This window comes from Lutjanus erythropterus, chromosome 18, assembly GCF_056507025.1.
Source record: "Lutjanus erythropterus isolate fLutEry1 chromosome 18, fLutEry1.hap2, whole genome shotgun sequence".
Classification (NCBI taxonomy): Eukaryota; Metazoa; Chordata; class Actinopteri; order Lutjaniformes; family Lutjanidae; genus Lutjanus; species Lutjanus erythropterus.
The window spans coordinates 146,648-159,075 of NC_139334.1; the positions used below are offsets into that span (position 1 = coordinate 146,648).

The 12,428-nt window shown below is 42.9% G+C and overlaps 1 protein-coding gene across 1 annotated transcript; it reads right to left on the reverse strand.

The window, feature by feature from the left end:
• Nucleotides 1–1,544: 1,544 nt before the first annotated feature.
• Nucleotides 1,545–9,505, reverse strand: cfl2 (cofilin 2 (muscle)). The gene is made up of 4 exons (XM_084742144.1): nt 9,344–9,505; nt 4,906–5,213; nt 3,413–3,489; nt 1,545–2,567 (listed from the first exon to the last, which is right to left on the reverse strand). The coding sequence occupies exons 1-4, from the start codon at nt 9,344–9,346 to the stop codon at nt 2,455–2,457; spliced, it is 501 nt and encodes a 166-aa protein (XP_084598270.1). The 5' UTR covers nt 9,347–9,505; the 3' UTR covers nt 1,545–2,454.
• Between the last annotated feature and the right edge of the window lie 2,923 nt (nt 9,506–12,428).

Sequence of the window (12,428 nt, forward strand, 5' to 3'; positions counted from 1 at the left end):
AAGATTCTAACTGGATCTTATTGGTTCTAACAAGGTTCTACGGGCTGTACATGGATTCTATTGAGTTTGCAACGGTTCTAATGGGGGTTCAATTGGGGTTTTACTGGTTCTATAGGGTTCATGTGCGTTATGGAGGATTCCACACATTTTGAAAGTGTTCTAGTGGGGTTCTATTGAAGTCATACTTTTAAAATGGGATCTACTGGAGCTCATACTGATTTTAAGTCTCCACTGAATTTAATAGGGTTCTGTTGGATAAATACCGGTTCTACTGAAGTTACACAGCTACTAATGGCTTAATACTAGTTCTGTGTTTTATTGGTTCTAATGATGTTCTACTGGCTGCAACGGGATTCTGCTGAATTTGAAATGGTTCTAATGGGGGTTCTACTGTAGTCATATTGGTGCTACAGGGTTTATCGTGTTTTACTTGTGATTCCACAGACTGTAAAAGTTCTACCAGGGTTCCACTGAAGTCATGCTAGCTGTACAAATGCAGCTGTTCTACTGAGGTTCTCAGACTGTATTGATTCTGATTGAGGAAATACTGGCTCTACTTGGGGTTCTACTAAAGTTTAACAACAACTAATGAGCTTATACTGGTTCTAAGCAGGTTTTATTGGTTCTGATAAAGTTCTACAGGCTGTGGCTGGATTCCATGGAAATACTGGCTATAATGGGTTGTACTGAGTTTATACTGGTTCTCATTTGGGTTTTACCAACAAAACTGAACTGTTCTAATGAGGTTCTGAGTTTGAAGTGTGTCTAACAGGACTCTACTAAGATCATACTGGTTCTGTTGGGTTTCAACTGGTTCCAACAAGGTTCTATTGATCTCCAACGATTCTAATTGGCTTCCAGTTGTTCTACTAGGGTTCTACTGAGATCCTACTGGTGTTACATTTGTCCTACTGATGACAACGGACCTATTAAGGTTCTATGGGGGTTCCACTGGGTCAGCTGATGATTAATTGATGTTATACCTGAGGTTCTACTGAAGTTTCACTGATGTTATTCATGTTCTTTTACATTAGAACATAGTCATGCTATACTGGGGTTCTAGAGGGGGTCTGACTGTTCCTGCTTGTGTTCTACCTAGGTTACAATAATTTCATCTGGGTTCTTTTAGTGGTCACAGTGCTTCTACTGGGGACAAAAGAGGTTCTCTTCCTTTTCCAACACATCTGCTCTGGTTCTTGAACTGGTTCTGTTCAAGAACCTTGATGCTATCTAGTGAACCAGCTCACATTTGCCCCAGATTTGAATGGAACCATTATGACCTGTAGAACATGACACGCCCACTTTGGTTCCTGCAACTTTTAGTTCAAGTTCGGAACGAATTTATTTCAGGTGGAAACGCTCAGAACGGTTCCATGTTGGTGGACAAGGGCCTGACAGGTTCTATGGCGTTCAGAACGTTTTCACTCAGATGTCGTTCACAGCTGACCGGCGTTTAAAGGGTCAAAGGTGAGCCACAGACAGAACAGAGAACTGACAGAACGACCTGCGGGTGATTGGTGGAAGCAGAGACGAGGCGGGAGGCGTCAGATCTGCCACAGGCTTTTATTGCAAAGTGGCTTCCTGTGATCTCAGAAACAACGTTCCACTTTAAGGCTCCAGATGTTGTCGTGTTGTTGTTGTTGTCGTCGTTGTTGTTGTTGTGGGGTCGTCTCTCACTGCTGGGGTCAAATCTGCTTCCTGTAGTGTTTCTTTACAAAATAAAAGTGCACTCTAACTAACTGGTGTGACGGTTACATTCAAACTGAAAGTAAGGCGACGACCAAACAGCTAGAATGACAGTGAGTCCGACAGGAATGAAACAAACGGAGGTAAACAAACGTGAGACCAGAATTATTTAACCTGTAGTGTTTCAACAAAAAGTGCTGCTGGGTTCTTTTCTTCTTCTTCTTCTTCTTCTCCTTCTTTCTCTGCTCAATGCATAGTCTAACATACGTCTGCCTGGTTTGGACATGCTGAAGAAGAAACAACAGTTTACAATAATAAATAAAGTCATATGTAAAAAGCTGCAGGAGGCGGAGCTTTGCGGTGCGGCGTGGCGTGGCGCGGCGCCCGCTGGCTCACCTCCGACACGCGTGGCTGCTTCCTTCACATCGACTTTTTGGCAAAACTGTGAGAGAGAGACAACCTTCCTGGGGTTTGGTAGTGTGTCGTTTTTTGTTTTGTTTTTTTTCTGCCAGGTGAACAGAAGTCATGTGGCAACAGACTGGGAGGTGTTTGCATATCGTTACGTTAATGAGATCTCCTTCATGTTGGAAAAAAAAAGCAAAAAGAACAAAAAAGAAAACAAAGAGGCCTAAAGATGCTAATCCTTCAGGACATGGATACAGACAGAGCAAGCTGCTGAGTGAAGCGGCGGTGTTCAGGTGGGGTCAGGTGCTTCGGTCCGGATGGCACGGCGGTTGGCTTGGCTCCGCTTGGCTCGCCGCAATGACATCACATCGGCTTGCCCTCCAGAGACACCACCACGTTCCCGCCCAGCTTCTCGGCCAGCGTGCTGCGGTCCTGGATGTCGTCCAGCCCGTTCACCTGCCACTCGTGTTTGATACCTGAGGAGGAGACGCACCTGAGGTCACTGACGAGACACAAGTCCCAGACACACCACACGCAGACAGACTCATCACACGCAGACAGACTCATCACACGCAGACAGACTCATCACACGCAGACAGACTCATCACACGCAGACAGACACATCACACGCAGACCGACTCATCACACGCAGACCGACTCATCACACGCAGACCGACTCATCACACGCAGACCGACTCATCACACAGACAGACACATCGCGTGCAGACAGACTCATCATGTGCAGACAGACACATCACACGCAGACAGACACACCACACGCAGACAGACTCATCACACGCAGACCGACACCGCACACAGACAGACACATCGCGTGCAGACAGACTCATCATGTGCAGACAGACACATCACACGCAGACAGACACACCACACGCAGACAGACTCATCACACGCAGACAGACACATCGCGTGCAGACAGACTCATCATGTGCAGACAGACACATCACACGCAGACTGACGGTGCATGATATTGTGTTCCATCATGTAACTGTGACAATAAACTGTGTAATAAAAATTATTTCATTGTGTTCAGGATAACATGGAGTGCGTCATTTATACGACACGCCCCTTAATTGATAAAAGACTTCTGCGTAGGATACACCGGTGTATCCTCACTCTGAGCTCCTCCAGAAGCCTCCTCTCTCCTCGTCTCCTCCAGGTGCATTTAAGAAATTGGAAAATCCTCCATCATGGCAACTTCCAGGTCGACGAAGGAGAGATGAGACGAGGAGGCAAAGCTCAACGTAATGAAAAGCACCCAACGCGATGACCTGTGAGGTCAGCAGATCACATGGCGACTCACCTGTAAACTTCTTTTTGATGGCATCTTTAGAGCTGGCGTAGATCATCTTGCTCTTCAGTGGAGCGCTGTCTGGAGCCCTGAGGACGACACGACAGTCAGAGCTCAGGTGAGTTCAGGTGACTCGTCAACATGGAGCTTCTTAAATGTGAGGATGTGCTGCTTTTCTTTGTCATTTCTGACAGTAAACAAAAGAGTCTTTGGATTTTGGACTGTTGGTTGGACAAAACAAGACGTGAAGACGTGAAGACTCTAAGAGAATCTAAGAGTCCGACATTGTTTTTGGACATTTTATAGACGTAATGGTTAATTGATTAATCATGAAAACAATTAATCAAAGATGAAAATAATCATTTGTGGCAGCCCCAATCAGTTTTAACCAATCAACAGTGGAACCAAATGAGGAGTCTCTGTCTTTCCTGATGTTGAACTAACTTGGTGATGATTGGTGTATTTATTGTCCCACTGTAATGTTGTTTCACACTTGTTTAGACAGCTAACGTAGCTCATTGGCTCTGTATTACTGTACAGATATAGATGCTTCTGTTTCTTTGTGTTTATTTTCAGAAAGTAAACATTTATGAGCCACCGCGCTGGACTGTTTGAGCTCTTCCATTATTTTCAGTCAGTCAGCTGATGTTTCAGGGTCCAATTCTCCAACATGCTGTTTTCTTTAAGAGCTACTGTACTCTTAAACACGTTTCTGAGCTGTGAACTAAAATCATATCACTGTACTGTGATGAAACACTAATGCAGGTGTTAACACTGACTCTTCTCTACATCATTAAATTTAGATTAAAGACGGGTGATGTCCTCTAACCTCTTCCCACCCACATCCAGCCAAGCCGCACTGATTTGCATTTCCATCACCACTTTTATCGCGCCGAGTTGCGTGCAAGATGGACCGACTCTGGATTGGGGCCTAAGTGAGTCCGACCCGCCTCCAAGTGGACTGCGGCAACGTCTTGCCAACGGTTGGCAACACCAAACCCCCTTTTTCACCCTCAAACAAGCGAGTGTTGCGCAACCGAGCTCATGTGTGAGAAAGACGTTTCTTAAAGTCTCTTTATGGTCCTTCTGTAGCTTCTAACTGAATCTCTGTAGTTTGAAATGTAGTTTCTCTCCTCTGTCGCTGTTTGTACTTTCAGGGATCTGCTGTATTTTACAGTTTCATATTCACTTCAGCTGTCGCTGTCATGTTAAGTTACTGCTGATGAAACACTGAAGGAAACATCTCCTGCTTCATAATAACAGTGTTTCACTGACAAAACAACAGGGACTTTTATTGTGAAGAATTTAAGGAAACGGCGTATTTATCCCAGACTCCACCTGTTTTCACATGTTTGGACTTGTTTTTCAACTAGTGATCAATCTGGCAATAATTTTTCCACTAATGATTAGTTGTCTATAAAATGGACATGGATGATGTCTGATGATCACAGCTGAAGTTGCAGGTCGCTAAAAGGTCTAACAGTAAGTGATGACTGATTCGGTACCAGAAGATGAAGACCAGGTCCTCCTTCTTGGACTCCTTGGTCTCATAGGTGGCGTCGTACAGGCCGTATCTGCAGTCGTCGAGGGGGAGGAGCTTGACGAAGCAGGCGTAGGGGTCGTCCACGGTCTCTCCGATATCCCCCACCAGGATCTGCTTCCCCTCCTCCACGATGATCTTCTTATGGTCGTCGCTGAGACAGAACAGGACCGCCTTCTTCCTCTTCTTCACCTCGTCCTGGGTCGACGACTTCCTCACCTTCATGTCGTTGAACACCCTGATGACCTCATCGTTCACTGTCACACCTGACGCCTGCAAACCACAACAACACGGACCGTCAGTAAACTTAACTGATACAGCACAAGTGACAGCAATCCACATGGTGGAACCGGGCTGAGATGATTAACAATAAAGATCAGAACTTCAGGTGATCAATACTCTAAACCTGACAGGTAACTCTGATGATGACTGGTTCATATAAACACCTGAATACAGAACTGCAACAACCAATCCATATTTTGATGACCAATTAATTGTTTTGAGTGTTTTTTCAAACGCCAAAATCAATTTAAAAAAATAATTTATATTTTCAGAAATAAAAAGATTCTGGTTTCACAATAAATAAACAATAAATTCTTCAATTAATCAAACTTACAAAATCTTAAAAATGTTGGTTTTACTGAACATTCAAAGTTTTATTTCCACGGCAACATGTTCCACGTTCTCCGACAGTGTTACATACACTCTTAGAGATAAAGCTTCTAACTAGAATTATAAGGGTTCTTCAGCTTGTCCCCATAGAAGAACCATTTTTGGTTCCTGTTAGAACTTTTATGAAAGTTCTAACAGGAACCAAAAAATGGTCCCTTTTATGGTGCAATGGTACCACCTAGAACCCTCTCTGGAGGTTCTACCCAGAACAGTTCTATGTTTCTAAGGTCTGCTCCACTCCTCCATCCTGCAGTCACTCTGCGTCCCACAGTTTGACAACTGCTGCAGAAAAGTGATGTCATTTCCTGTTCTGGCGGTTTGATTGTGTGTCTTTAACCAGGCATTAAATCCACGTTACTGATGATTATTGATTAAAAATCTCACCGTGTTCAGACAGCGCCAATAATCATCCTGACAATACTGTCACACGTTTGATGTATTGAGTCAAAAATGATTCTGATTCTGCCTGGTCCGATATCGATTCACGAGATCCCACAAGATGTTCTCTTGATATCGGTCTTTGGTCCTGCGGGTGTGGTACGGTCTCACGTGAGCAGCCTTTCTCTTAGTGTGAGATCCTGATGATTTGAGTGTTTGTCAGGTCATGTTTCATAAAAAGTACATGATTATTGTCTCCACTTTCGGGTCAGTTCTTTAATAACGCCCCAGGTTAGAGGGTTCCACCTACAATTTACAGCATTAGTTCTCCGAGACTCTCTTCCACATCCAAACAAAACTTTTAATTTAACTGAATCATTCCAAATCAAACTGAATCAAATCATGAATCAAACGGAACGGGGGAAATCTGAATCGACGTCCAGCCCCGACGGTTTCAGGACTGCTTGGTTAAAAAGAATGAAAAGCCTCAGCTCCTGATGTGGATCACGTTGGATTCGGTCCAGATGACGACGGTAAGATAACAAACAGACTGCTGACTGTTCAGAGCCGCGTTCCACCCTGAGTGGGGAACATCAGTGAACATCACGGAGGGGGAGGGGCAGAATCATTACTGGCTTCGACGAAAGAGCGACGGTGAATCCACGCTGAGCGTGGGAATAATGTCGCTATGACGATCAGCTCCGCCTACATCGTGGGAGTATGAAGCACAGAGCGGTTTAACACAAATATCACCATAACACCGTTCACCTCGGTGGAATATCAGGAGGGTAACGAAAGGACGAAAGAACAGACGCTACACTGGCTGTTTGTACGGTAACCATGGAAACAACGACAACTGGACTACTGTTGATATTAGGCTTCTAAACTGTGAGCCCCGTCCATAATCGATCATTGGAAAAATTAATGATCGATTCATCGATTAATCAGACTTACAAAATATTTCAAATGTTGCATTTACCAAACAGCCCCTCAATCAAAGTTTTATTTCCACGGCAACACGTTCCACGTTCTCCGACAGCGTCACATACACCCTGAAAAGCTGCTAACTAGAACCATACAGGGTTCTTCAGCTTGTCCCCATAGGAGAACCATTTTTGGTTCCCGTTCGAACCATGGAACCATTTCAAAGAGTTCCCTTCAATGGTTCCACCCAAAACCCTCCCCCGGAGGTTCTATTCAGAACCTTTCTACCTCTCTAAGTGTGCAAAAAAAAGAATGCAACCAGGTGGTTCTACCAAGAACCTTTTTACATTCCAAGAGTTTTACCTAGAACACAATCCTTGAAGACCTCTTTCTTCTAAAAAAAAAAAAAAAAGGTTCTTTGGGTGAAAAGGGTTCTTACAAAGAACCTTTGATAAACCCTTTCCTCAAAAAAGGGTTCTTCAGACGCAAACTGTTCTGGGTAGAACCACAGCCCTTCAGGAAGAACCCTTATTTCTAAGAGTGTAGAATATGAGACATATAAAGAGCTTCATGATTTATATGTTTATTTGATAGTAGATCAATAAAATTTTACATGATTAATCAAATTCTTACTGACTGATTAATTGACTATAGATTAATTGTTATCATCCTTAGTTGATACTGAAGAAAATGTGTCAAACATGATGATTAGGACTTTTGATCAGATACAGATCTACCACTCTAATACAATAATAAATGTAATAATGTCTATATATGTATATCTATCTATATGTATAATATTCTATATAATACACAGTTTTTTCCTCTTGTCTGTTATTATTCCTTGTCTTGTTATTTTGGGCAAAAATAAAAAAATAAATAAACAGACAGACTTTTTGGAGGAGCTTGTTGTTGTTGTTCTTTCAGAAGCATCATTATTATTATCTGACTTCTTCCATCCGTCTGTTTCGACTCTGGATCGTATCTTTTCGTCCGAAATGTTTCTTTTAAATAAAGTTTTATTGTGGATGAACAGAAGCGTCTGTTGACTGACCGAGCTCAACAATATATTTCACAGAATGTCCCTTTAGGCTGCAGCTTCACATCAAACCGATCAGCTGACCGAGTTGGACCAACAGGGCAATCAGCTGATCCGCTGAGAGCGCCGCAAGACGCTCAGCCACGTTAAAGCACACGGCTGACGCTTTACGGACCAAACGACTGATCGATTAGTGGAAAGATTTTTGGCAGATTGATCACTGGTTGAAAAACAGGTGGAGCGCTCAACCTGTTTTCACACGTTTGGATCCATGTTTTTTAATCGACAAGACTGTGACAGGATTAATTAATCAATTAATCAGTTTGAGCCATTTTTTGTGATTAAAAAAGTCCAAATTCTCTGATTTCAGTTTTTTAAATGTGATTATTTTCTGCTTTCTTTCCTCGTCTCTGACAGTAAACTGAATATCTTTGAGTTGAGGACAAAACGAGACATTTGAGGACGTCATCTTGGACTCTGATCAACATTTTTTGGAAATAAATTAAATATTATTAAAGTGCTGTAGATTGATCGGAGTTCTGCTGCAGAAAAACTGATTTTCTGACAGTTTACAGAAGTTAAAAATCTTCTTTAATCAGTTAATCACTTCTTATAATCTAAACACATGAAACCAGAGTCTTTTTATTTCATATGTAATAATTTCAGATATTAAACTGATGTATTGATGATTGAAGTATTGATGATCCCAGTGTTCACTGCTCACACTAATGTAACTGGTTTGTAGCTGGTGTGTAACTGGTTCACTGACTGGTGTGAGTCAGTTAAACCAGAGCTCACAGACAGACAGCCGTGACTCTGCAGTCTGTCTGTCTGTCTCTCTGTCTGTCTGTCTCTCTCTCACTGACTCGGACCGAATCGGACCTCCCGGACCCTTCTCTTTCAGTCGGATCGGTCTGGTTCGGTTCAGTCCGGTTCAATGGGCCCAGCTGGTCAGCTTCATGAGCGGGTCCCGGTCCTGGGTGCGGGTCCGTCAGTCCCGCAGGACCACAGCGGGACTAAGATGGCCGCCCCGGGCCACACGGCCTGAGGGCAGGCCCGGCCCGGCCCGGCCCGGAACACCGACCGTTACATTCAGACAATAAACACAAAAGTGTCCGTTAGTTGTCCACGACCGACGTCCGCCACCAGGAGACGGCTCGGTGTGACGTATTCACCGAATAACGGGCGGACAGACAGCGGCTAACGGTTTTAGCAGAGTAACGGTTAGCGGAGCGGAGCGGCGGCCATGCTAACATGCTAACAGCTAACATCACGCTCCCCGCGGAGACAGATAACGGTCCTCGAGAGACCCGCGCGGCCCCGCGCCGAGCACGCACCCGGTCTTTGAGGACCACTATCAGTCCCGGGGACAGTCTGCGGAGGGTCTCACCATGTTGTCCCGGGTCAGTCGGCTGGTCTCCGCAGATCAGAGCAGTTTATCAGGGTGAAAGGAGCGGGGAATGTGGCCGACAGTCCGAGCGGAGCAGGAGGAGGAGGAGGAGGAGGGAGTCTGGGAGAGGAGGAGGAAGGAGGGGGGAGCAGAAGGGCGGGGTCACATGGAGCAGAGAGGCGGGGCCACATGGAGCGCAAACCTCCCCGTCCGAAGAGGACAGGACGAGTCCAACATTTTCCCCAGTTTGGTCTCACAGAGGCGAGTCTGAACCAAGTCTGATGATCCTGTCATCACAGGTCAATCCGCCATCACCCAGCAACCTTTACGGCTGTTACCATAGCAACCAACACTTTTATCATCTCACTGAGCTTAACAACTTTGTAATCATCTGTTTTTTTTTAATTGAATAGTTAATTAGTTAATTAGTTAATTAATTAATTAATTAACTATAACTAATTATGCTGCTGTTAGTGAGAGTGAGTGAATGAATGTGTCCTGTGGTATCTGCAGCGGTGGACAGTAGTGAAGTTCATTTACTTGAGTACTGTACTTAAGTACATTTTTGAGTATCTGTACTTTACTTGAGTATTTGTTTTTTTTGGAAACTTATTACTTTCACTCCACTACATTTCAAAGACAAATATTGTACTTTTGACTCGCTACATTTATATGAAGGTTGTTGTTACTTTTCGACTGAGCTTTGAAATCAGCTGTTGGTGTTTTTTTCTTTTCTAAAATGCAGTTGGTCACATGACGTGTTCCTTACAAAAGAAAACCAATCACAGAGCTCCTCTGGATTGATGTAAAAGTGGAAATACATCATCCAGGCGTCTGTAACAAGAACAAACAAACTCTCCCTCTGTCATTCAAACAAAAAGCTGTAATGGTGACGGCAGGAGAAAAACAAAATGAAATCTCAAGATGTTATTATAATTATTAATTGTTCCAGGTAGCTTTTAAAGTTGGATTGTTTTTATCGGGGTGAAAAATACCACATAATTCATGTATATATACTGCCTCTGAAGACAGAAAGAAATCTGAGTTATTTAACTTAAAGAAATCCTTACAGTCGACTTCAATCTAATTTTATGATGTGATTTTAATACAGTTACATCAAAAAATGACAATAACTGTCCCGTTTGGTTCTGATTGTGTTTCTATAGACTTCGTGTAGCAGAGTGGATCTACAGCAGGTCAGTTCATCATTAGATGGTTTCAGAGTTACAAGCTTCTGTAAACGCATCATGAAAACAATACAGTATGTATTGATATTAGAAAATGTACTTTGTACTTTTGAATACTTAAGTATTTTTAAAAGCAAGTACTCTAATACTTTAACTTGAGTAAAATTTTGACTGAGCAACTTTCACTTGTAGTTAAGTAATATTTGACCAGGAGTATCTATACTTTGACTCAAGTACTGGGGCTGAGTACTTTGTCCACCACTGGGTATCTGGCAGCCGCAGATCCTTTAACACTCCTACAGTGAGGTTATAACAGGTTATTAACGGTCTGTATGAGCTACGTAAGTTATCAGAGAAAAGATAATCGATTTCTGTAGTTTCTGCAGATTCTACTGAGACACCTGTTCTCTCCTCTCAGCGATCAGCTGACTGACTGGTCACATGATCAGCTGCTCCCTCCTGGTTAAAGTAGTTTGAGTTTGTGTAGACATGTTGTGGAGTGTATATATATATATATATATATATATATATATATATATATATATATATATATATATATATATATATATATATATATATATATACTATATGTATATATATATATATACATATATATTTTACTCCGTATTCTCTACTGAGCCAAAAGTCCCCCCAGATCGTCTGGATGCCCCCCGGTGGCTGGCTACAGTATAGGTCATAAGCCCCGCCCCCCTCCATGTGAGCAGATGGGACATAACTAAAACTAAAACATCAAATAAATGTTTGTCATTTTAGGTCGTTAATTATCACGCTGATGTTTGCTCATTTATCTTGTCAGTTTGGTTTTGATTATTTATTTGATGACATAAAAACTGAACTTTGTGGGCGGGGCCTCAGTACCACAGCTCCATCCCAGATCACAACTCTGACTCCATCTCCAGACGCAGATGATGCCGACTCATTTTCAGCACAATTAGACCAGTGGCCTGAGAGGAGTTCACAAAAACAGCATTTTGATAAAACTGAGAAAAAGTCATAAAAGTTTTTATTTTTGAAGCAGGAGACTAACTGTCCTCCTCAGCGGCTGCCAGTCTGATTCCTTCCTGCAGCCACTTTACTATCAAAGTAAAAGCTAATGCCCAAAAAAGAATCATCTTGCTTTCAAGATAATTGCAAAAATGTAAACTTATTGTGTGTAAACGTGTTACAGCACCTCCTTGAGGTCAACGAGTGTAATTTGCAACCAACCTGCCAATTTTGGTGAAATTTGGTGAAACACTTTTAGCGGAAAAAAATAATAAGGACAAAAGAAAAAGAGTAGGTTATAAAAAGTCATTTATTATTATTTGTACATGAGAACAAACACAAACAGAAGGAGAACGTCAGGAGAACGTCAGGAGCTGAATGAGTCTAAGAGTCATAAATAAAGAGCTCAACTAAATAAATACACAGCAGAGGAGGCTGCGGCGGCTCCAGTGTAGTGTCTACAGCTGAGCTCCGTCAACAACACACACACACACTCTGACACACACACACACACACACACACACACACACACACACACACACACACACACACACACACACACACAAACACTGACTGAGCTGCAGCAGTCCACTTGTACTAACACCACAGAAGAAGAACAAGCGGAGAAAGCGGCAAACAAAATAACGGCCTAAAGCAGGAAAATGTCGCAGTAGTCAAAAAATACAAAAACTACAAATCACAGAGGGCACGGGGGCGGGGCAGCTGCTGCACGTCTTAAAGGAACAGTTCCTGTTGTTATAAGATCAGTCTCTCTCAGTCTCTGCTGCCAGTCTTTATGCTAAGCTAAGCTAAGAACCCGACTCAGACATGTGAACATCTCACTGAAAGTCCAAAATGTTGAACTGCTCCTTTAAGGCTCAAATCACACCTGG